This window comes from Coregonus clupeaformis, chromosome 25 (genome assembly GCF_020615455.1).
Source record: "Coregonus clupeaformis isolate EN_2021a chromosome 25, ASM2061545v1, whole genome shotgun sequence".
In the NCBI taxonomy this organism is placed as follows: Eukaryota; Metazoa; Chordata; class Actinopteri; order Salmoniformes; family Salmonidae; genus Coregonus; species Coregonus clupeaformis.
The window spans coordinates 6,151,289-6,174,435 of record NC_059216.1 but is presented as its reverse complement, the minus strand read 5'-3'; the positions used below and the strand labels follow the sequence as shown (position 1 = coordinate 6,174,435).

Sequence of the window (23,147 nt, the reverse complement as noted above, 5' to 3'; positions counted from 1 at the left end):
TACATCATGATCCAAAAGCAAATGAGTCATCATTAACAAAAATGATGACTCATTTGTTTCTGGTTAACAGAGCACATTTTACAAACATATTTCTTACTTTGCAAACACAACAGTGGTCAAATATGTTTGTGAATATGACAACATTTGTGACTCCACGGATTACATTTGTGACCTGCATTTTACGTATTTGTGAGTTGCTTTAAATGTGTGAGTTGCTCCACATGTTTGTAAGTGGCCTTGGTCAGGGTTACCCATTAATTAAAATAGCAGATAAATAAAATTGTTACAAAATTGTGGCCGGCCAAATTGACTGTGAGAAAAAACAGTGCTATTAGCGTGTCACCCACCACTTTACAATGTGTGCTGGTGGTAGTATGTATTTGGAAAACATACTTGATTGTTTGAAACCTGAATGTTTTACTTCATATTATGAGGCATGTGTTATCTTGCTTGAAAATCTGACCATATAAAGTTGGAGCCAATTATTTTATAAAACTAAATAGGCAGGACATGAGTTTCAAGTTTGGGGAAGCATAGCCTACAATTTATCCTAGCCTTTCTACCGATCTGCGTGTCGGGTTATGATTTTCATATGTGAATTTTCGTGGAACAGTTTCATTTCAATAATAACGTTTTCGTTTCTCAAAATCATCGTCACGTGGTTAATCATAATAATCTGAATTAAAATGATAAAAATATCAAAGTTAAAATTCAACTAATGTGAGAGCACCAGCCTCTGCCATATGGACACATTGATACACTGTGATCATTGGCGGCTAAATAGCCTAAATGAGCGCATGGAACTCAGAGATGGCCAATGCAGCCGTTGGCCTATAACTTCCATTGTCAACTAATTAAAATAGCCTACATAAAGCCGATAAATAAAAACAGTAGAAAATATACTGATGAAAATGCTGGTTCTTTCAATCACATGCATCTCTCTACTCAGCCTGTCTGCCTCCCTTTCTATCTGTCTTGACTTAAGCTGTTTCTAGCGAACTTGCAACATTGTATCAACTAGCCTATTCCAGGCCCTCAGAGCTTCCCGTCCAGTGAGAGCTGTAATTGCGCAAGGTAAGGGTATTTTATGACGTTTCCACTGGATATATGGGATCATCAGATTATGATATATTGCTCTTTCACACCGTGGCTTGGTGATTATCGAGGGAGAGATTGTTGGAAAGATTTTTCAAATATGCCTACTGTGAGGAACTATTAGGCTATAATTTTGCAATGGATGTAAAACAAAACAAAACAGACTTCGTTGATTTACTGTGTGAGGTGAGGGGTGATGCAGAATGTTTTTGCCTGCGCTGAAGACGTCTATATCAGTCCGCTAATACAGGACTAGTAAAGGCCCAGTGCACTGCTTTTGTGAAAACATTTAAACTAAATGTATTTGCATTTGAGTGTTTACCAGCATTTTTAACTTGAGTCTGATAATGATCTGTACAAAACAGTTAATCTGATCATACTTGTGGAATATACTTGCTTGATAAATGTTTTCCAGTTTCTTGAAATATTTTGCAAATGCAACTTGTTTTTTATGTGAACTTAAATGGTCTATTCATTCCTTTTACATTTTAGTAGAGGCTCTTATCCAGAGCAACTTACATGTTCATACTTTTTCTGTACGGGTCCCCCGTGGGAATTGCAAGCTCCATGCTCTGCCAACTGAGACATCACATCACCACAAACCACTTGATGTCTCAATGTACTCAATTACTGTATTGTGCGTTGTTTTTCTTCATGGTGATAGAAAGTCTACAGGTACAATCCTAGATGACCAGCCTATATACCATACAGTAATGTACATTTACATTAAGTTGTTTGTAAGGATGGTAAATTAATACTGCACAAAAAGTGGTTGTTTGATCATGAAACATATTTAATTTGATATGGATGTTTTGTGTCTTTGCTCATAACTTTGCACCTTTTGATATAAATGTTTGATGACAGGGTTTTGTTCTTTCTGGATTTATTAGAATAACAATTGCTGAGGAAGGGACAGGGAAACAACTCTTACAATTCCAACTATTGAATCCTGCAAGATACTGTTCTTAATTATACAAATACCTTTTTCGCCAAAGCAGAGATGCTGCAAAAAAATTTTTGCCCGTGCTACAGATGTCTATATCACTCCAGTAATACTAGTAACGGCCCAGTGCACTACTTTTGTGGAAAAATATTTTTCTCTACAAAATATTTCATTTATTTTATTAATTCTGCTTTTTCAGGGGGTGCTGCAGCCTTACTTCCCGCGGCTATGGCTACTTCTATGCATGCTCAGGTGCGTGCACTCCGGCAACATTAACAAGACAGAGAAACCAGACCCATGCTCATTGCTCACATGGAGCACTCCAAAGGAAAGACAATGAACAAATTGACAACTCGTAAATTATGGTTATGATAGAAATCAAAATGTGTTTCTCACAAGTGTAGCAGGTTGTGACCAACGTTTCCACTCCGAGAATGATAATGGTAAATGACTGTAGGCCTAATTAGTAATACAATGCATTAACAGAAATTAATGTAACCAAATTACGGGGATTAACGGTACATTTACTACTGGTGACATATGTCATGGGGAATTGATAAAAAGAAACAATCAAAGGGCAAACCATTCACATGAAACAATGAATGGGAAGAATTGGCGGGAGACAGCTGAGTGGATTCTGGAGAGCTGAGCGCATGCATTCTGGAGGGAGACGCGCCTATCGACTATCTTCGCCACACACCCCTCCCCTTCTCAACATTTTAAATTATACTCAAGACACATTATCTTCACACATATTTTAGATGCTTTTCACTGACAGCCGCAACTCTATAACCAGCTAGGCCTTTTGCCACGCGAGCTGCCTATGAAAGACTTCCTCATATTTACATTTACATTTTAGTCATTTAGCAGACGCTCTTATCCAGAGCGACTTACAGTTAGTGAGTGCATACATTATTGTATTTATTTTTCATACTGGCCCCCCGTGGGAATCGAACCCACAATCCTGGGGTTGCAAACGCCATGCTCTACCAACCCTCCCCTACCCTGGACGACGCTGGGCCAATTGTGCGCCGCCCCATGGGTCTCCCGGTCATGGCCGGCTACGACAGAGCCTGGATGCCATTTTTCTCCTGTTCTACTGATTTTCATATCAACTTTCTTTCATTGTCCAGAAGACAAATGCACAATCCTAGTCATATTAGCAACCCATCCTAGTTGTTGCATCTTTAGAGTCACCCTCTTTCTAAGTTTCTAAAGGAGATTTTCATCTCTTTCATATACTGCTTGCATCATGTGCGCTGTTTAGAATGGTGTTTTCCCTTTTTCCCGCGAATTGCATTTTGGCAAATGTTTGAAAAGGACGTTTTATTCACTGCTTCATTACAGGAGTTGCATGTTTTGCTAAGATGAATTACCATAATTTAAATGTGTTTTCTGTCATTCTGAACACCATGGGAGGAAGCCCTAATGGGTACATAACCATGTCATAATATGTCATGACAGCTGACATAACTTGTCATAATATGGTAATAACACTGTCATATATTTACACCTGTTGTGACATATTTTGCGTTATTTTATGGCCGGTTATTTTATGGCTCCTACATAAGAGTGTCAAAACCCACATTTATTCAAATTAGTTTTTTCCCTGCCAAGAAGTTTCCTTTCATTTGAAAGTTTGTTTCTTAAATCCTGTGTTCATTGCTGTAATGAATTATTTACAGTCATGTTTTTTAACCCCATTTTTTAATAATTTGTAGAATATACACTTTATGACACTGTCATGAAGCATTATGACCATCCTGTGGCACTTTACTTGGACTAAGAAAATACACTTTGACACTGTCAAGAAGCATTATGACCATCATAATCATATAAGCCAGATAGGCCTATCACCTACATGCCTTGTGTGGTAGGTTTTGTGGGTTTTGACACTGTTATGTAGGCTAGGTGTCATAACCAGCCATAAAATAACTACTGTGGTAGTTTTTCTTTTTTTTTACACTCTTATGTAGGTGTCAAAACCACCCATAAAAGAACGCAATAAATCAAATCAAATCAAATCAAATTTTATTGGTCACATGCGCCGAATACAACAGGTGCAGACATTACAGTGAAATGCTTACTTACAGCCCTTAACCAACAGTGCATTTATTTTAAACAAAAAAAGTAAGAATAAAACAACAACAAAAAAAGTGTTGAGAAAAAAAGAGCAGAAGTAAAATAAAGTGACAGTAGGGAGGCTATATATACAGTAAAATAAAGTGACAGTAGGGAGGCTATATATACAGGGGGTACCGTTGCAGAGTCAATGTGCGGGGGCACCGGCTAGTTGAGGTAGTTGAGGTAATATGTACATGTGGGTAGAGTTAAAGTGACTATGCATACATACTTAACAGAGTAGCAGCAGCGTAAAAAGGATGGGGTGGGGGGGCAGTGCAAATAGTCCGGGTAGCCATGATTAGCTGTTCAGGAGTCTTATGGCTTGGGGGTAGAAGCTGTTGAGAAGTCTTTTGGACCTAGACTTGGCACTCCGGTACCGCTTGCCGTGCGGTAGCAGAGAGAACAGTCTATGACTAGGGTGGCTGGAGTCTTTGACAATTTTGAGGGCCTTCCTCTGACACCGCCTGGTATAGAGGTCCTAGAATATATGTCATGACAGTGTTATGACCATATTATAACAGGTTATGACAAGTTACGTCAGCTCTTATGACATATTATGACATGGTTCTGACTGTGTCATAACGTGTTATGACGCTGGGTGTCAAGTAAAGTCTGGCGCCACAGTTTCCTAATAAAAACCCTGTCTCGCATATTTTGTGAGTTGCGTTTTACAGATCAGTTTGGGCAGATTTAATATACAGAATCTAGATTAGGACATCCTCAGTTCTCATAAAAATAAGATACAAATGAATATATTACAATAACTTTTAGAAATGCATCTGGTTTGGTATTCTAGCTTCCTTTCTTCTTTTCTTAACTTAATTCCGTCCTTTCCTAGCTTGCTTTCCTTGATTCCCTTTGCTTACTTTCCTCCCCTTCTTTGCTTTCCTAGCTCTCTTTCCTCCTATCCTTTCCTAACTCCCTTTCCTTTCCTCCTAGCCTAGCTTCCTTTCTTCCATTCCTTGCTCCCTTTCCTTCCTAGCTTCCTTTCCTCTCATCCTTTTCTTGCTCCCTTACCTTCCCTGGCTTCCTCTCCTCTATTCCTTTCTTAGTTTTTTGTTTGTTTCGTTTATTAATTCAACCATTTAAAAAAACAAGCACACATAAAACTTGAAAAAGCCATACATGCACATGAGTAAAATCATCGAGGATAACATACTAAAGTCTGGGACTTATTTCCATTGTGGTCCTCTTGAGACAAGATGGCTAGGCAAGATCGAACACGGTTGAACTCAGTATTGCAGCGAGATAATAAAACATAAAAACAAATAAGAAGAACATCTATCTCATCATTGCATCCCTTTCCTAGATTCCTTTCCAAGCTCCCTTTCCTCCTATCATTTCCTATCTCCCTTTCCTAGCTTCCTTTCCTTGGTCTATCCTATCTTCCATTCCTTCTTTCCTAGCTTCCGTTCCTTGATCCTTTTCCTTCTTTTCCTCCCCTCCTTTGCTTTCCTAGCTCTCTTTCCTCCTATCCTTTCCTAACTATCTTTCCTCTCCTCCTTTTCTAGATCCCTTTCCTCCTTTTCTAGCTTTATTTCAACATTTCCTTGTTTCCTTTCTTTCCCTAACTTCAGTGGAACATAGCAAAATCATTCAGAATGGGAGGGTTTGAGTTGGTTTGGAGAGTTTTAGAGCATTTTTTAACATGCTTTAAACACATTTTCATAATACATTGTAGGCAATGGCAAGTGATCACTCAGCAAAATGTATCTACCAATTTTCCCTATAATTAAACAAAATATAAAAAAACGGTGGCGCAGTGGTCTAAGGCACTGCATCGCAGTGCTAGCTGTGCCACTAGAGATCCTGGTTCGAATCCAGGCTCTGTCGTAGCCGGCCGCGACCGGGAGACCCATGGGGCGGTGCGCAATTGGCCCAGCGTCGTCCAGGGTAGGGGAGGGAATGGCCGGCAGGGATGTAGCTCAGTTGATAGAGCATGGCGTTTGCAACACCAGGGTTGTGGGTTCGATTCCCACAGGGGGTATGAAAAAAAATAATGTATGCACTAACTGTAAGTCGCTCTGGATAAGAGCATCTGCTAAATGACTAAAAATGTAAAAAAAAAAAAATATGGTTTTGGGGATCAACTACAATCACAGAAAGAGTAAAAACAAATCTAAATGTAAAAATCGGTGAACTTCCCCTTTAATGCTGGGTGCCAAAAAGCCAGGCATCAGATCTCATTCATGGAGTCTTTGGTTGGGATGACTCGACCAGGGATCGAAGCCCCACCCTTCCAATCTCAGGGTGGACACTACCATAGGGCCCCTGATTTGCTGCTACTGTTATAGTGACTGTAATAGTAGCAGTAGTAGTAGTGTAGAATTCCCAAAGTCACTACTGTAGTAGGAGGAAAGGAAGCTGGGAAAGGAGGAAAGGGATCTAGGAAAGGAAGTTAGGGAAGGAAAGGAGGAAAGGAAGCGAGGAAAGGAGGAAAGGGATATAGGAAAGGAGAAGAGAAAATGAAAGGGAGCAAGGAAAGAAGGATAGAAAGCTATGATAGGAGGAAAGGAAAGAGAGTTAGAAATGGATAGGAGGAAAGAGAGCTAGCATAGCAAAGGAGGGGAGGAAAGGAAGGAAAGGGATCAAGGAAAGGAAGCTAGGAAAAGAGGAATGGAAGACGGGGGAAATACCAAGGAAAGGAAGCTAAGGAGGAAATGAAATGTAGAAAAAGGAAATGAAAGTAAACTAGGAAAGGAGAAGAGGAAAGGAAGTTAGGCAAAGAAAGGGATCAAGGAAATTAGGAAAAAAGCTAGAAAATGAGGGAAGGGATCTAGAAAAGGAGGAGAGGAAAGGAAGCTAGAGGAGGAAAGGAAGCTAGGATAGGAGGAAAGGAATGATAGTTAGGAAAGAATAGGAAGAAAGAGAGCTAGGAAAGCAAAGGAGGGGAGGAAAGGAAGGAAAGGGATCAAGGAACGGAAGCTAGGAAAGAAGGAATGGAAGATAGGAAAGACCAAGGAAAGGAATCTAGGAAAGGGAGCTAGGAATGGATAGGATGAAAGGGAGCTAGGACAGGAAGCTAGGAAAGGTGGAAAAGAAAAGGAAATAGGAAAGGAGGAGAGGAAGCCGCGGAAGGAAAGGGCGAAAGGAAAGCAAGCTAGGAAAGGACGGAATTAAGATAGGAAACTAGGATACCAAATCAGATGCATTTCTAAAAGTTATTGTAATATATACATTTTTATCTTATTTTTATGAGAACTGAGGATGTCCTAGTCTAGATTCTGTATATTAAATCTGTAAAACGCAACTCACAAATATGTGGAGTAACTCACAAATGCGAGTCAACTCACAAATGTAATGCAAGTCATAAATATGTAAAATGCAGGTCACACATGTAATCTGTCATATTCACAAAAACATATTTAACCACTGTTGTGTTTGCAAAGTAAAAAATATGTTTGTAAAATATGCTGTGTTAACCAGAAAAAAACGTTATTGCATTAATTTGCTAATCATCATTTGTTTTTGTTAATGATGACTCATTTGCTTTTGGATCATGACATATAGTTTGTGAAACTATATATTTACAGACTGTGATTTTTATTTGAAAGTTGCATTCTGTATTTGCGGTACACCTCTTTTGTTTGTGACTCACTACTTATATATTTACAACATTTTGATAAAAATCTCCATATTATATACACCCTTTCAGTTTATTTGCCAACTCATAGAAGTAGTAGAAGAAGAAAATGGACTACTTCAAAATGGAGATGGCCTCAATTGTGCTGCCCGTTCTCTCACAGACACCATAATGGGACAGATACAATGATGCGATGTCTTTCTAAGTCTATGGTGAGGATAGACAAAATCAACATGTGCGCGATGGTGCATGCACGCGCGTAGCCATGGTTTTAGTGTGGTACAACTAAGATCTAAGTGTGTTGGGTTTACTGTATTGCATGCGTCACCCAGTATGTCCCACTGCGGTTTCTTGAGACCCAGGTGTTCTCTATTCTAATATCTGTCAGCAAAGGAGTCAATCCTTTATTGACCTGTTTGCGATGACTAGAAAGACAAAAGCACTCGTAGAGAGGAAAAAATGCATGTACACGTCATTAGAAATCCACAGGTGTTTTGAAGAAGAAAACAGAAAGGAGGGAAGAGGTGCCAGCACATCTGAACATCACTGAAGCCTGGCAGCCTACTACAGTCTGCTTGTGTGTTCCCTCTTTCTTTCTCATTCTCTGATTCCCTGCTCTTTTTCTCTCTAGCTCTGTCCTCATGTTGAATCAACAGTTGCTTAACCCCTCCAAACGGTTAATGAAACCAGAGATATATTTAGCCTGAATCACAAGAATGCCTCTTGTTTAATGTGCTCCTTTCTTCTAAAATAATCCATCACCAAATTGTGCAAAGAAAAACAGAGCTAATTCTGTGAGTCGCCAGACCTCCTCTTCCTCTTCCTGCACCATGAAAGATTCCATTTCAACACGGAGCTCGGCTAAAATAAGGCCCTTCACCATTACGACAATACAGGAAAGCCCATGCATGCGGTCATGTGTATCGCTTTCCATTTACAGGGACGCTAATTACGCAAACCAGTTGTGTAAACACTCAAGTGCTGACCAGTTTGATTTAAATCTTCCAGAGTTCCATTTGTCATCCCACTGTTTAGTAACAGGGTTCCTCCACTGACATGAACAGACTTTCTTAGAGTAGATCGAAGTATGTGGTGTGTCATAGTCATAGATCATGTAAAAGAACAAACTGAATGTAAGTGTGTAACAGAGTCAGTGCAATTGACCTATTGAGTATTTACTTCACAGGGAGGGTCTCTGTCTGTAAGCCTTTCATCTGAGGCTTCATTTCAGTTACAAGGTTAAGAGAACCTGTCCTTGAGATGGAGGAGGAGGAGGAGGAGAAGTATTTCTGTTGAGGAGAGGATGGTGGTCATTCATATAGCACAAACACTTATTACGTTATTCAGACGGTGGCCTTGGCTTTCAGCACCTCTTCATGTCTTGTTTTTCAAAGCACATCAAAAGGCTTTTAAAGAGGAGAGACGGAGGGAGGAAATCATTTGTTGCACATTCCACACACTTGGTGTGGCTGCCAAGCCCTTTTCTAGTTTAGTGAAGAGCTGTTTTTTGGGGGGGGGCAAATAAGTGTTTGCGAGTGCTCTCAGTTCTTTAACAACACTAAATAAATACTTTGTTCTTCCTCTTGCATAAACAATGTGCTCTTTGAAAATACAATTTCTCAAGAAGATAATTTGTATTTTAACTCATGATACAGAAGAAAGAGAATGTGGGGTTAGAAAAACCTGACCCCTAAGGCTTTGTTCTGCTGATGTTGAAGTAGTGTATTTTGACAGTTTGATATAGACCTGAGTTAGTTGATAGAAATGAGTTAGTTGTTCAATTTAATCTATGGTAGAAGGTCGCTTCTCTGTTGTCATTGCATATTTAGAAGCAGTTGATTGCATTAGATAAACACTCATTAGCTTTATGAGTTACTTCAACTACCTCAACTAGCCGGTGCCCCCGCACATTGACTCTGCACCGGTACCCTCCTGTATATATAGCCTCCCTACTGTTATTTTATTTTACTTCTGCTCTTTTTTTCTCAACACTTTTTTGTTGTTTTATTCTACTTTTTTTATTAAAAATAAATGCACTGTTGGTTAAGGGCTGTAAGTAAGCATTTCACTGTAATGTCTGCACCTGTTGTATTCGGCGCATGTGGCCAATAAAACTTGATTTGATTTGAGTTAGTGAAGCTGTGAGATTCAGGCTGGGCAGTGGGTATTTCCTCCATGTGCTGTGACCTCTCTCTCTCTCTCTCTCTGCGGTTCTGAGCAGATAGTCTGCTGAGGAGGAGTGAACACTGAGCCCCTCTGTTCTGCTCTCATGGTAGCAGCGGAGTGAGATATGGGCCGGCTGAAAAACACAGAAGGACTGCGGTCACGTTCTCCCCACAGACATAAACAGTGACACTTACAATTTCCTGTGCGTGCTGCAGAACAGGAAGGCCAGAGAGGACGGCGGAGCCTGTGCACTCCACGTGTGTGTATCTGGGAGTATGTCTGTGTGTCTGTGTGTAAGACTGATTTAACATAGCATAAGGTTCACCTTCTCTCATGGAGCAGTCAGAGTGCAGTGAAAGGATAGCGTACACTCACCCTTTGTCTGTCCACTTTATGCACAGTCTAGTAGATTAGTGTGTTGATAACTGGTACACACAACTTGTGAGTGGTCTGTTACCATTACAAAGAACAGAGCCTGAAGTCCACCTCCCCCAAGGGTTACTACCCCCAGGCAGCCCAGGGTTCCAGATCCTTTACCTGCTGTTGAGTTGAGTCACATCTGTTAGCAACGTGACCAATAAAGGCCCAGATGGAGATATTTGCAGCCTCCTTCCCTATACACCCCCATCTCTATAATGAACTGCTTGTTTACCATATGGGTGAAATGCACTGTTGGAACTTGACTGTGTGTGTGTTGAGAGAGGTCTTGTTAATTTGGCCTTCCCAAAGTTTTTACTGCTACCAGACTGACCATTTGTATTGAAAGACAGACTACGCCAAGTGCTGATTTTAAGAGCAGTAACATTGCATTCTCCACCTTTTTTCCTCTCTACGCATCTGCTCATTTCTGTTGTTTCGCTCTGCTCAGTTTCTCTCTTATGTTTTGGTCCAGTTCAGGTTCAGCACTACTGCTGCTTTAAGCTGTCTCAGTGAGTTGTGCAGGCTTCCTAAGTAACTTTACTATCACAGGGCGTTTGAGCCAGCTCCACTTCACCAGATCAGAGGCCAACCTGAGCCAATTAGGAGCAGGGAGAGTGGCTGCTGTCTGCCCCACAGTGGCCCTGCCCTCTCCGCTGCGCTTTGATCCCCCGCATGCTACACACAACCAGAGCCGGAGCCTCCAACTCTCTCTGTCTGTAATGGATGACAAGGCTAGTCCAATTATTACAATCTGGTTTCAACATCTCTGGGTAATCAGACGAAGGAAGGGGTAATGAATGAGCCCCCACGTCTTCCCAAAAAGCATTCAAGGGTTTTTGCTTAATTCAATACAGCCCAAGTCAGAGATCAATTGGTATCAAATCAGTTCAAATTAGAGATGAGTTACAGTAATATGTGGTTTCTGGATGTATAAATCAAATCAAATCATCAAATCAAATGTTATTTGTCACATACACGTGTTTAGCAGATGTTATAGCGGGTGTAGCGAAATGCTTGTGCTTCTAGCTCCGACAGTGCAGTAATATCTAACAAGTAATATCTAACAATTTCAGAACATATACCTAATACACACAAAACTAGTAAGGAATGGAATTTAAGAAAATATACATATATGTACAAGCAATGACAGAGCGGCATGGACTAAGATACAGTAGAATATTATAGAATAGAATGCAGTATATACATATGAGATGAGTAGTGCAAGATATGTAAACATTATTAAAGGGGAACGGCACCTCCTTACCTTCAGGCTCTGATCAGACCCTACACCCAAACGAGGGCACTATGTTCATCTACCTCTGGCCTGCTAGCCCCCCTACCTCTACGGAAGCACAGTTCCCGCTCAGCCCAGTCAAAGCTATTCGCTGCTCTGGCACCCCAATGGTGGAACAAGCTCCTCCACGACACCAGGACAGCGGAGTCACTGACCACCTTCCGGAGACACTTGAAACCGTACCTCTTTAAGGAATACCTGGAATAGTATAACAGTAATCCTTCTACACCCCCCCTCCCCCAGTGGTGGTTGTCCCACTGGCTATCCTAAGTTGAATGCACCAATTTGTAAGTCGCTCTGGATAAGAGCGTCTGCTAAATGACTTAAATGTAAATGTAAATGTAAACATTATTAAAGTGATAAGTGTTCCATTTCTTAAAGTGGCCAGTGATTTCAATAGGCAGCAGCAGCCTCTAATGTGCTAGTGATGGCTATTTAACAGTCTGATGGCCTTGAGATAGAAGCTGTTTTTCATTCTCTCGGTCCCAGCTTTGATGCACCTGTGACGACCTTGCCTTCTGGATGATAGCGGGGTGAACAGGCAGTGGCTCGGGTGGTTGATGTCCTTGATGATCTTTTTGGCCTTCCTGTGACATTGGGTGCTGTATGTGTCTTGGAGGGCGGGAAGTTTGCCCCCGATAATGCGTTCGGCAGACCGCACCACCCTCTGGAGAGCCCTGCGGTTGCAGGCGGTGCAGTTGCCGTACCAGGTGGTGATACAGCCCGACAGGATGCTCTCAATTGTGCATATCAATCTAGTCTTTGTATTATATGTCTAGATTAAATGAAGACTGTTGAACATACATATGGTTCAACTCAATTTGTGTGTGTGTTGCTCCAGGTCCTCCGTGGGTGTCTGAGAGGGTGGCACACAGACAGTCAGTGCGCCTGGGGAGTTCCATAAAGCTGCCATGCCCTGTGGAGGGAGACCCTCCGCCCCTCATCATGTGGACCAAGGACGGCCGCAACATCCATAGTGGCTGGATCCGCTTCCGCATCCTCCGCCTGGGCCTGAAGATCAAGGAGGTGGAGGCCGAGGATGCAGGAACCTACGTCTGCAAAGCCACCAATGGCTTTGGCAGCATTAATATCAACTATACCCTCATTGTCATCGGTAAGTAGAAAGGGGTCTTGCGGTCTGCTCTACATTACAGTATATTACTGTTTGCCAAGTAATACCATTCACAGTGAAATCACCTTTACGATGACGCTACCCAGAAACCATGTACATGACTCAAACCTTGCCATCATCTTTTGAGGAAGTGATTTAAAGTCAGTCGCTTAACTCTTCCGCTCAGGTCAAGATCATGTCGATATGCAGATGTTAAAAGACAATACCATGGATTCATGGCTCTGAAATAAGGGGATTTAGGAAAGGGGATTGAAGTTAATCCCCTCCCCTCTTATATCTGTTATATCCTATACTGCTCAATCCCAAAGTCAACAGCAGAATGGGATGTTGTTTCATACTGCATCATCCTCGGTGACTCAAGCAGATCTTAACTTCTTCCCTCTCCCCAGGCTAAACTCTGGTTTGTTAAAGCAGAGGGTCCTTAACTCGGAATAGTCCAACAAGAAACATGTTCACCTTAACATTAACCTATTAAGCCCCGTAACGCTTATAAGAGGATATGATGTCGTGTGCAAGAGACAAGTATTTAAACTCTCAGTAAGTCATTTCAAGCTACTGGTCACTGGTCTACTTCCTCCACTATAAGGCCGTAGTGCTGCTCTCTCTGTCTGTGCCTGTGTACAGTACAGTACAGTAGGTTTGCTCTGTGCTAGAGTAGAGTGTGATGAATGAGAGGAGTGGAGCGTGAAAGCTCTGTTTAGTTTAATTACTCTAAGATGCCTAATTAGGTCCAGAGCCTTCTGCAGCGGAGGAGAGGGGAGGGCAGGGGCCGACCGGAGGAGCTGCTTCCTGGTCTTGTGATGGCTTCTCACACTGGCCTTGTTTTGGGGTAGAACTCTAATCACATAGATCAGATCAGGACAACAGAGGGTAAAGAGAATGATGTCCATTGTGTAGCGGAGTATCATAGGGTCAGGATGCGGATCTGGGGAAGTGTGATTCTAACAAAGTTATTTTGGCTCCTGTTCAATATGAAGTTGACTGAGAGGTCAACGAGAGAGCAAAGCTGTTGATTTTTTCCTGGTTAGATATACAGTATAGACACACCAAGAGGAGGAATGTCAAAGTTCACACTAGAGCTGTATTTCATCAATGTCATGGTTGTCTGCTGTACTTACAATACATTATTTTACTGTACATTGCTGTTACGTAATGTAAACCCTTCGCTGTGAAAGTAATAACCTGCAGTGTCAGGTTGCCCACATGATTTACATTGGGCCATGCTCAGTTCAGAAATATCTCTATGATTGCGAAGTGCAGCACTGAGTGTATAAATCATGGAGTAAGTCAATTTATCCAAATGATAGATAGCATATCCCTCCTTACACAGTAGTGTGTGGAACTCACAACTGATTTATCTAGCTTGGCCTTCCTGTACTATGACGATGTAATGAAAAGTATTACAGCCTTCAGGAGTGCTGAAGCAGGGCAAGGTTGTATAAGATAACTTCAACCTGTTCAATCTGCCTGCCTGTATTACTAGCTACCTACTCCCACACAGGACAGAGAGTCTCTTAACTTGGAAAGTTCAAAGGAGTTTTTTTTTTCTTGAGGCATACTGTTTTCTTATGTGTATTTTATTAAACTGAACATTATTTTCACCCTCTCTGATCTCCACCACAAACTGTTTGGCCTCGTTCTTCATCCTGATGGAGTTGGTTCTGTTTTCCTTTCCCACCGTTTGTGGTGAATGCGTGACAACCCAACACTAGCCTCTCAGCAGTCATTGCACATCTCTGTTTTGTAAGCCTCGCTCTCTTCTCTCCGTTCTCTCATCCATCATCCCAGCCTGGGACTGGCACACACCACCAGTTTGTTTGTTTTTATGGGTAATTGTCTCATCAGGGGTGCAGTGCAGTCAGAGGATTTTTTGGCTAGGGAGATTAGAGGAGCCTCATTAAAACATTTACAGGACTGAAGTCATACATTGAGAGAACTGACAGCCTAAAAACGGTAGAATGGTCCATCATTATTGTGAGCGGCACTTTCCAATCAATGGTGAAATTATTGTGCCTCTTGATGTGCCTAATTGTTAAACATCTTAATTGTGTTTTGTATGTAGTTCAATGCCTGGTGGGGAAGGCTGGTAGTTTCTTCAGAGAGAAGATTTATTTGAAGTGTTGTAAATGGGAGGTGTAATACTGGCCATCTTCCAGCATAGCACTGTGAACAGTATCCATCATTTGAGTTTATTGTTTTTACTGGAGCTCAGAAAGAAAAAGATAAAGAAACAACTGTAGTCAGTTCAAGTGCTGTTCATGGGAACAGTGGCAACAATATCCTGGCCTGCTTTCAAGCTTAAGGCCCGTAGTGACTTCCAGTCATTGCGCTAACACTAGTAAGCAATTGTGCTAGTTTGCAACTTCCTTCAAACTGCACGCAGAGACATACAAATGGTATCCAAAAGTTCATAAAGGACCTCATTGCCAAAATTCTGAAGTATCCCTTTAATGTGAAATAGAACTTACCCCGAATGTGGTTACCATGTTCTCAGAACTTAAGATATGAATGTTCTAGATACATTTCATAGGAACGTTGCGTCCAGTTTTCTGTGGGTTAGGAGAATATTCCATCAATGTCCCACCAAACATACACAGAATATGGTTGCCATGTTCTCAGAACATAAGATATTAATGTTCTAGAAATGTTTCATGGGAACATTGCAGGAATATTTGTGGCCAAAGAAAACTTTATTACACATCACGTCTTGTTACGGTTGTCTAGCCAATCAAGGCCCTGATTGGTGAACCATTGATCCATTCATGGCTATTTGTCTGTTGGCAAGGTTAGGAATAGTCACAAACAGTGCATTTACAATATATGATTAGATTGTGCATGTTCATCTATACAGTAATTATTATTCAACATGTCCTCACCTGGGATTTGAACTCACAACCTCTTGGTTCATGGTACTCCGATCTTCCTGCTACGCCACCATGTCCGTGTCTCGTATCAGTTAATCAGATTATTCTCATCATAGATTTGATTTATACTGAACAAAAATATAAACACAACATGTAAAGTGTTGGTCCCATGTTTCATGAGCTGAAATAAAAGATTCCAGAAATTTTCCATATGCACAAAAAGCTTTTCTCTCAAATGTTGTGCACAGATTTGTTTACATCCGAGTTAGTGAGCATTTCTTCTTTGCCAAGATAATCCACCTGACAGGTGTGGCATATCAAGAAGCTGATTAAACAGCATGAACATTACACAGGTGCACCTTGTGCTGGGGTCAATAAAAGGCCACTCTAAAATGTGCAGTTTTGTCACAACACAATACCACAAATGTCTCAAGTTGAGGGAGCGTGCAATTTGCATGCTGACTGCAGGAATGTCCCCCAGAGCTGTTGCCAGAGCATTTAATTTAATGTAAGCCGCCTCCAACGTTGTTTTAGAGAATTTGGCAGTACGTCCAACTGGCCTCACAACCACAGACCACGTGTAACCACGCCAGCCCAGGACCTCCACATCCTTCTTCTTCACCTGCCGAATCGTCTGAGACCAGTCACCCGGACAGTTGATGAAACTGAGGAGTATTGTTGTCTGTAATAAAGCCCTTTTGTAGGAAAAACTCTTTTTGATTTGCTGCACCTGGCTCCCCAGTGGGTGGGTCTATGCCCTCCCATGTCTGCGCCCCTGCCCAGTCATGTGAAATCTATAGATTAGGGCCTCATTAATTTATTTCAATTGACTGATTATTTCAAATTTACTTCAAAGTGCATTCATCCTATTGCTTACATCCATCAAGTTGATTTACACAAGTGCCTAGGGAGGAGGGTTTAGGGTTTCTTCTGGACAGGGCCTAACTATACTGGGCCAATAAGCACATGCCCTAGAGATATCCCTTATTGGGACAGTGGTTAGGGCATTTGTCATTGGTGCTGGTGGTCTGGCTTTTAGACCCGGTAGGCGAGTCACCTTACTCTTACATTCTTAGCAATATATGTTAAAGATGCTTCACATAGGATATTTTTGCCATTTTACATTATCATTTCATAAAATGTCCATAATATATCTGCAGTAATAGTGGAATGATAGTGTTTCACAGTATTATTTACCCGCCAGTGTTGTGATTGGCTGTGATATTTGCCAATTCGTTTCTCCCACCGGAGCGGCATCAAATGGGAAATCTGTTTTGACTTTGTGGCTGTGTTATCTAGTGGAAATCGAGTCAAGTGACCAATGTAGAAGTCATTTCCTGGTTGCTAAAATTCTAAACTGTTCACTCAATTTCAGTTTATGTGAGAAAACAAGCGCTGAATAGTGTAGTGAATCATTGTACCATCTAAACCATTTTTTCAATAACCAAAAATATTGTCTTTACAGCTGTGAGCGTCAGCGAAATTCACCCGGTAAAACCTTGAAAAAGGTACTGGGGGATCAAATCAAATCAAATCAAATTTTATTGGTCACATGCGCCGAATACAACAGGTGCAGACATTACAGTGAAATGCTTACTTACAGCCCTTAACCAACAGTGCATTTATTTTTAACAAAAAAAGTAAAAATAAAACAACAACAAAAAAAGTGTTGAGAAAAAAAGAGCAGAAGTAAAATAAAATAACAGTAGGGAGGCTATATATACAGGGGGGTACCGGTGCAGAGTCAATGTGCGGGGGGCACCGACTAGTTGAGATAGTTGAAGTAATATGTACATGTGGGTAGAGTTAAAGTGACTATGCATAAATAATTAACAGAGTAGCAGCAGCGTAAAAAGGATGGGGTGGGGGGGGCAGTGCAAATAGTCCGGGTAGCCATGATTAGCTGTTCAGGAGTCTTATGGCTTGGGGGTAGAAGCTGTTGAGAAGTCTTTTGGACCTAGACTTGGCACTCCGGTACCGCTTGCCGTGCGGTAGCAGGGAGAACAGTCTATGACTAGGGTGGCTGGAGTCTTTGACAATTTTGAGGGCCTTCCTCTGACACCGCCTGGTATAGAGGTCCTGGATGGCAGGAAGCTTGGCCCCAGTGATGTACTGGGCCGTACGCACTACCCTCTGTAGTGCCTTGCGGTCGGAGGCCAAGCAGTTGCCATACCAGGCGGTGATGCAACCAGTCAGGATGCTCTCGATGGTGCAGCTGTAGAATTTTTGAGGATCTGAGGACCCATGCCAAATCTTTTCAGTCTCCTGAGGGGGAATAGGCTTTGTCGTGCCCTCTTCACGACTGTCTTGGTGTGTTTGGACCATGATAGTTTGTTGGTGATGTGGACACCAAGGAACTTGAAGCTCTCAACCTGTTCCACTACAGCCCCGTCGATGAGAATGGGGGCGTGCTCAGTCCTCTTTTTTTTTCCTGTAGTCCACAATCATCTCCTTTGTCTTGGTCACGTTGAGGGAGAGGTTGTTGTCCTGGCACCACACGGCCAGGTCTCTGACCTCCTCCCTATAGGCTGTCTCATCGTTGTCGGTGATCAGGCCTACCACTGTTGTGTCGTCGGCAAACTTAATGATGGTGTTGGAGTCGTGCCTGGCCATGCAGTCATGGGTGAACAGAGAGTACAGGAGGGGACTGAGCACGCACCCCTGAGGGGCCCCCAGTGTTGAGGATCAGTGTGGCAGATGTGTTGTTACCTACCCTTACCACCTGGGGGCGGCCCGTCAGGAAGTCCAGGATCCCTGGACTCCCTTAAGCAGTGCCCAGGAGGTGGCAACTCCCCTAGTGGAGTGCGCTACCACAAAGGATGGGGCTGGGCGGCCAGCTAGGCTATATGCTTGCAGAATAGTGTCTACAATCCAATGTGAAAACCATTGTTTTGAGAGAGGCTTACCATATCTATCTCTATCTCCAAAGCACACAAACAGCTGATCAGAGTGACGGATCACCGGAGTCCACTCCACGTCCACGTTTAGGGATCTCACAGGACACAGAGCGTGTACATTAGCATCATTTCCCTGTTCACGTGACCTGGGGGCAGGCAGAACCTTTGGTAGGAAGGCAGGATTAGGCTGCAGAGTAGAGCTCGCTTTACCCGGGCAATCGACGATAACACTCATTACTAAACAGGTGAAGCATGGAGCTCGCCAACTCTCTTGGTAGAGGCGAAGGCCACCAGAAACGCTGTCTTAAGAGAGAGATGTTTAAAGTCTATGGGCGGCCAGCTAACAGTTCGAAGGGAGGTCTGGATAGTACTCCAAGAACCAGATCCAAATCCCATTTGGGAGATGAGCGGGCTCAAGGGGCATAATTGACGGACTCCCTTAAGAAACCTTGCCATGAGCGGATGAAATGGCTGCTGCATATACCTTAGGTGTGGCTGCAGCCCTGCCAGCATCGAACAAAGACCTCAAGAACTGGAGCACAGTTCTTATGCCGCAAGATTCTGGAGCAACACGCTGCTCCCCACACCACTGGCAGAACACGTGCCACATCGTGTCATAGGTTGACGTGATGGAGAGGGCCCTGGCTGTTAGATGTTAACAACAGAGGGCTCAAGATCTGAATCAGACCATTTTCGCTGTTCAGTAGCCAGGCCTGCTGCTGCAGGCGGGAGGGATTAGGATGCCACAATGTGCCCTCCGCCTGTGACAATAGGTCCAACCTCCGAGGTAGTTCCCATGCTGTCCCCGCTAGGAGTGACAGTATTGTGCTAAACCAGTGGCATCTCGGGGCAATCAGAGGGACCTGGTGGCTCGTGTCCCTGATTCTGTCCAGAGTCGCTGGAATCAGTGGGATCAGGGGGAAGGCGTATAGACTCTTCCTCTGCCACTCGTGGGCCAGGGCATCTAGGCCAAGTGGCCCGGGGGGGGGGGTTGGTTATCAAAAACCAGAGGAGGCACTGTGTGTTCCTCTCTGAGGCAAACAGATCCACCTCCGCTTCCACAAAGAATCCACACATGTGACTTACTATTCGGGGAAGTAGTCACTACTCCCCTTCCGGAGGACCTTCCCTGGACAGCATGTCCGCCGCAGTGTTCAGGATCTCTGGGAGGTGTACAGCTCTTAGTGAGGCCAGATTCTTCTGTGACCACAGCAGAAGGGTATGTGTCATTTGGTGGAGGAAGATGGAACCCAGACCCCCTTGGTGGTTTATGTACGCTACCACTGTGGTGCCGTCTGTCTGTACCTGCACATGTTGAGAAAGTTGAGCAGAGCTAGTCAGACTGCACTCAACTCAAGCATATTGATGTGGAGTTTGGACCAGCTGGGGCTCCATGTCCCGCTGGCCGCCCTCCCCCTCAATACTGCTCCCCAGCCTGTCAAGGAGGCGTCTGTTTGGACCAGTTCCCTCCGATGGACTCTGCCCAGGCGAATCCCACCTGAAAGTAATTTCAGGGATCGCCATCTTGCCAGTGATCGCGTGCATTCCTTGGACACAGTCTGTAACAATACCGGTGTTCCTTGGGATGTAAACCTTGAGCATTGAACCACCTCTGCAGGGGTCTCAAGTGTAGAAGGCCCAATGGGGCCAAAAGAGAGGCTGCAGAGAAGAGACCCACCAGGCTCTGACACTGAAGAACAGTCACCTTTTGGTCTTGGACAAAAGGATTGAGGTGATCTACAATTTTCTGGACTCGCTCTTCAGTGAGGTGAGCCCTCATTAGAGAAGAGTCGATCGGCATGCCCACGAACGTCACAGTTTGTATGGGGACCATTTGGCTTTTTTGCTTGTTCAACCTGAGGCCTAGCTCTGAGAGGTGCTTCAGGAGAGATGTCGTGTCTACTGCTGCCTGTTCTTGTGACTGAGTGCAGATTAATCAATTGTCTAGGTAATTTAGTATTATCATCCGTTGTGAGATGTTAGGGGTGCTAGAGCAGCGTCCATGCATTTTGAGGGGGCCCGTCCTTCTTCGGAGCAGAGGGATGGTGCTTGTTATGCGGCTGCCTGTGCTGGTGGTGGCACCACTGCTGACCCAGAGCCTGTTGCTTTGGCTCTCAGACATCTATGTCTGTGAGAGCCAAAGCTGTTTGTTTGAGGAGATGACCGTAGACAGGGCTTTACCATTAGCACGTGACATCTCAGCGTTTAAGAGGGAGAGGAGTGTGGACACCTGAGTCATTTCAGCCGTCAGCTTAGGGTCACCGTCGGTGGACAGGCGAGCTATCAGACCGTGCAAGTGGTCGCATTCATGAGGTGAGCAACCATGGCAAAGGTCAGGAAGGTGTCCCTTAAGTGGTCGTCAGCAGCCCGATTAGGTCCCGGAGGACAGCAGGGAGACCTACCAATTATCTCCTTGTCTGGGAGGACCATGGCAGCAACAATGGGGTCCATGACGGGGTACTGGTCCAGTCTCAACTCCTCGGGGGAAGACATGAAGGTCCAAAGCTTGCACTGGCTTGAGACATGGAACCTTGAGTTCACCTTAGCCCAAGTTTGATGCAGTTCATTGGAGAACTTGGAGCACTGAGGAATGTACAGTGCATTTGGAAAGTATTCAGACCCCTTCACCTTTTCCCACATTGTTATGTTAGTCTTATTCTAAAATTGAGTAAATCGTTTTTTTTCCATTAATCTACACACAATACCCCATAATGACAAAGCAAAAACAGGTTTTTAGAAATGTTTGCAAAACTTAAATATTACATTTATATAAGTATTCAGACCCTTTACTCAGTACTTTGTTGAAGCACCTTTGGCAGCGATTACAGCCTCAAGTCTTCTTGTATGACGCTACAAGCTCGGCACATCTTTATTTTTGGGAGTTTCTCCCATTCTTCTCTGCAGATCCTCTCAAGCTCTGTCAGGTTGGATGGGGAGCGTCGCTGCACAGCTATTTTTAGGTCTCTCCAGAGATGTTCGATCAGGTTCAAGTCCGGGCTCTGGCTGGGCCACTCAAGGACATTCATAGACTCCTGCGTTGTCTTGGCTGTGTGCTTAGAGTCGTTGTCCTGTTGGAAGGTGAACCTTCGGCCCAGTCTGAGGTCCTGAGCGCTCTGGAGAAGGTTTTCATCAAGGATCGCCATTGGCAGTAGAATGGCCCGTACTCAGTGACTTTCAACGTGGCACTGACATAGGATGCTACCTTTCCAACAAGTCAGTTCAACACATTTCTGCCCTGCTAGAGCTGCTCCGGTCAACTGTAAGTGCTGTTATTGTGAACTGGAAACGTCTTGGAGCAACAACGGCTCAGACCGCTGAAGCGCGTAAAAATCATCTGTCTTTGAATGCAACACTCACTATTGAGTTTCAAAATGCCTCTGGAAGCAACGTCAGCACAATAACTGTTTGTCGGGAGCTTCATGAAATGGGTTTCCATGGCCGAGCAGCCGCACACAAGCCTAAGATCACCCGTTTTCTGGAGTAATGAATCACGCTTCACCATCTGACAGTTCGGACAAGCAAATCTGGGTTTGGCGGATGCCAGGAGAACGTTGCCTGCCCGAATGCATAGTGGCAACTGTAAAGTATAATGGAGAATGAATAATGGTCTGGGGCTGTTTTTCATGGTTCGAGCCAGGCCCCTTAGTTCCAGTGAAGGGAAATAACGCTACAGCATACAATGACATTCTAGACGATTCTATTCTTCCAAATTTGTGGCAACAGTTTGGGGAAGGCCATTTTCTGTTTCAGAATGCACCTGTGCACAAAGTGAGGTCTATACAGAAATGGTTTATAGAGATCGGTGTGGAAGAACTTGACTGGCATGCAGAGCCCTGACCTCAACCCCATCGAACACCTTTGGGAGGAATTGGAACGCAGACTGTGAGCCAGGCCTAATCGCTCAACATCAGTGCCCAACCTCACTAATGCTCTTGTGGCTGAATGGAAGCAAGTCCCCGCAGCAATGTTCCACCATCTAGTGGAAAGTCTTCCCAGAAGAGTGGAGGCTGTTATAGCAGCAAAAGGGGGACCAACTCCATATTAATGCCCATGATTTTGGAATGAGATGTTCGAAGAGCAGGTCTCCACATACTTTTGGATATGTAGTGTATGTCTTATAGAACAGATAATCCGTATAACACCCCTTGTAATACTATACCAGGTGTAAGTATAAAGTAGTTATGTTCTCAGGGCAATATGTGAATTAAGTAATAATATATTCTATGGATATCAGAATTTATTTTGGGAAATTACACTCACAATCCCCAAAAGGTATGGATGTGAGGAGCCAAACTCAATTGACACAGTAATAGACTGTGTGAGGAGAGGTCCTGAGAATAAACTGGCCAACTCTCGCGAGATTAGTGAGGCGCGAGCAAACAGCTGCAGCTCGTGCCAGTAGGAGAGTATGCTAGCTAGGATGCGAAGCCTGGACATTAAGGTGCGACTCGGTGATCACCCGTCCTACTTCTGGAGAGCAACGGTGTTCAGCTAGAGCTACATAACACCCAGTCTCCCCTAGCCTGGGTAGGCTCGGTATCCAGCCTCAATCTCCTGAGAGAAGAAGCTAGCGTCCAGCTGAAGCTAACAAGCAACAGGTAACGCAATTAGCCGGGAGGCTAACCAGCG

General features: G+C 43.6%; 1 protein-coding gene across 2 annotated transcripts in view; it reads left to right on the top strand.

The window, feature by feature from the left end:
* Nucleotides 1-23,147, top strand: part of LOC121539339 (fibroblast growth factor receptor-like 1) — a 59,071-nt gene that overhangs the window by 15,525 nt on the left and 20,399 nt on the right. Inside the window, exon 3 of one of the 2 annotated variants that reach the window (XM_041847756.2) lies at nt 12,467-12,739. The exons of the other annotated variant lie outside the window; for it this stretch is intronic. Coding sequence (XP_041703690.1) covers nt 12,467-12,739 — 273 coding nt within the window. The remainder of the gene's footprint in view (nt 1-12,466; nt 12,740-23,147) is intronic. 2 annotated transcript variants of the gene reach the window in all.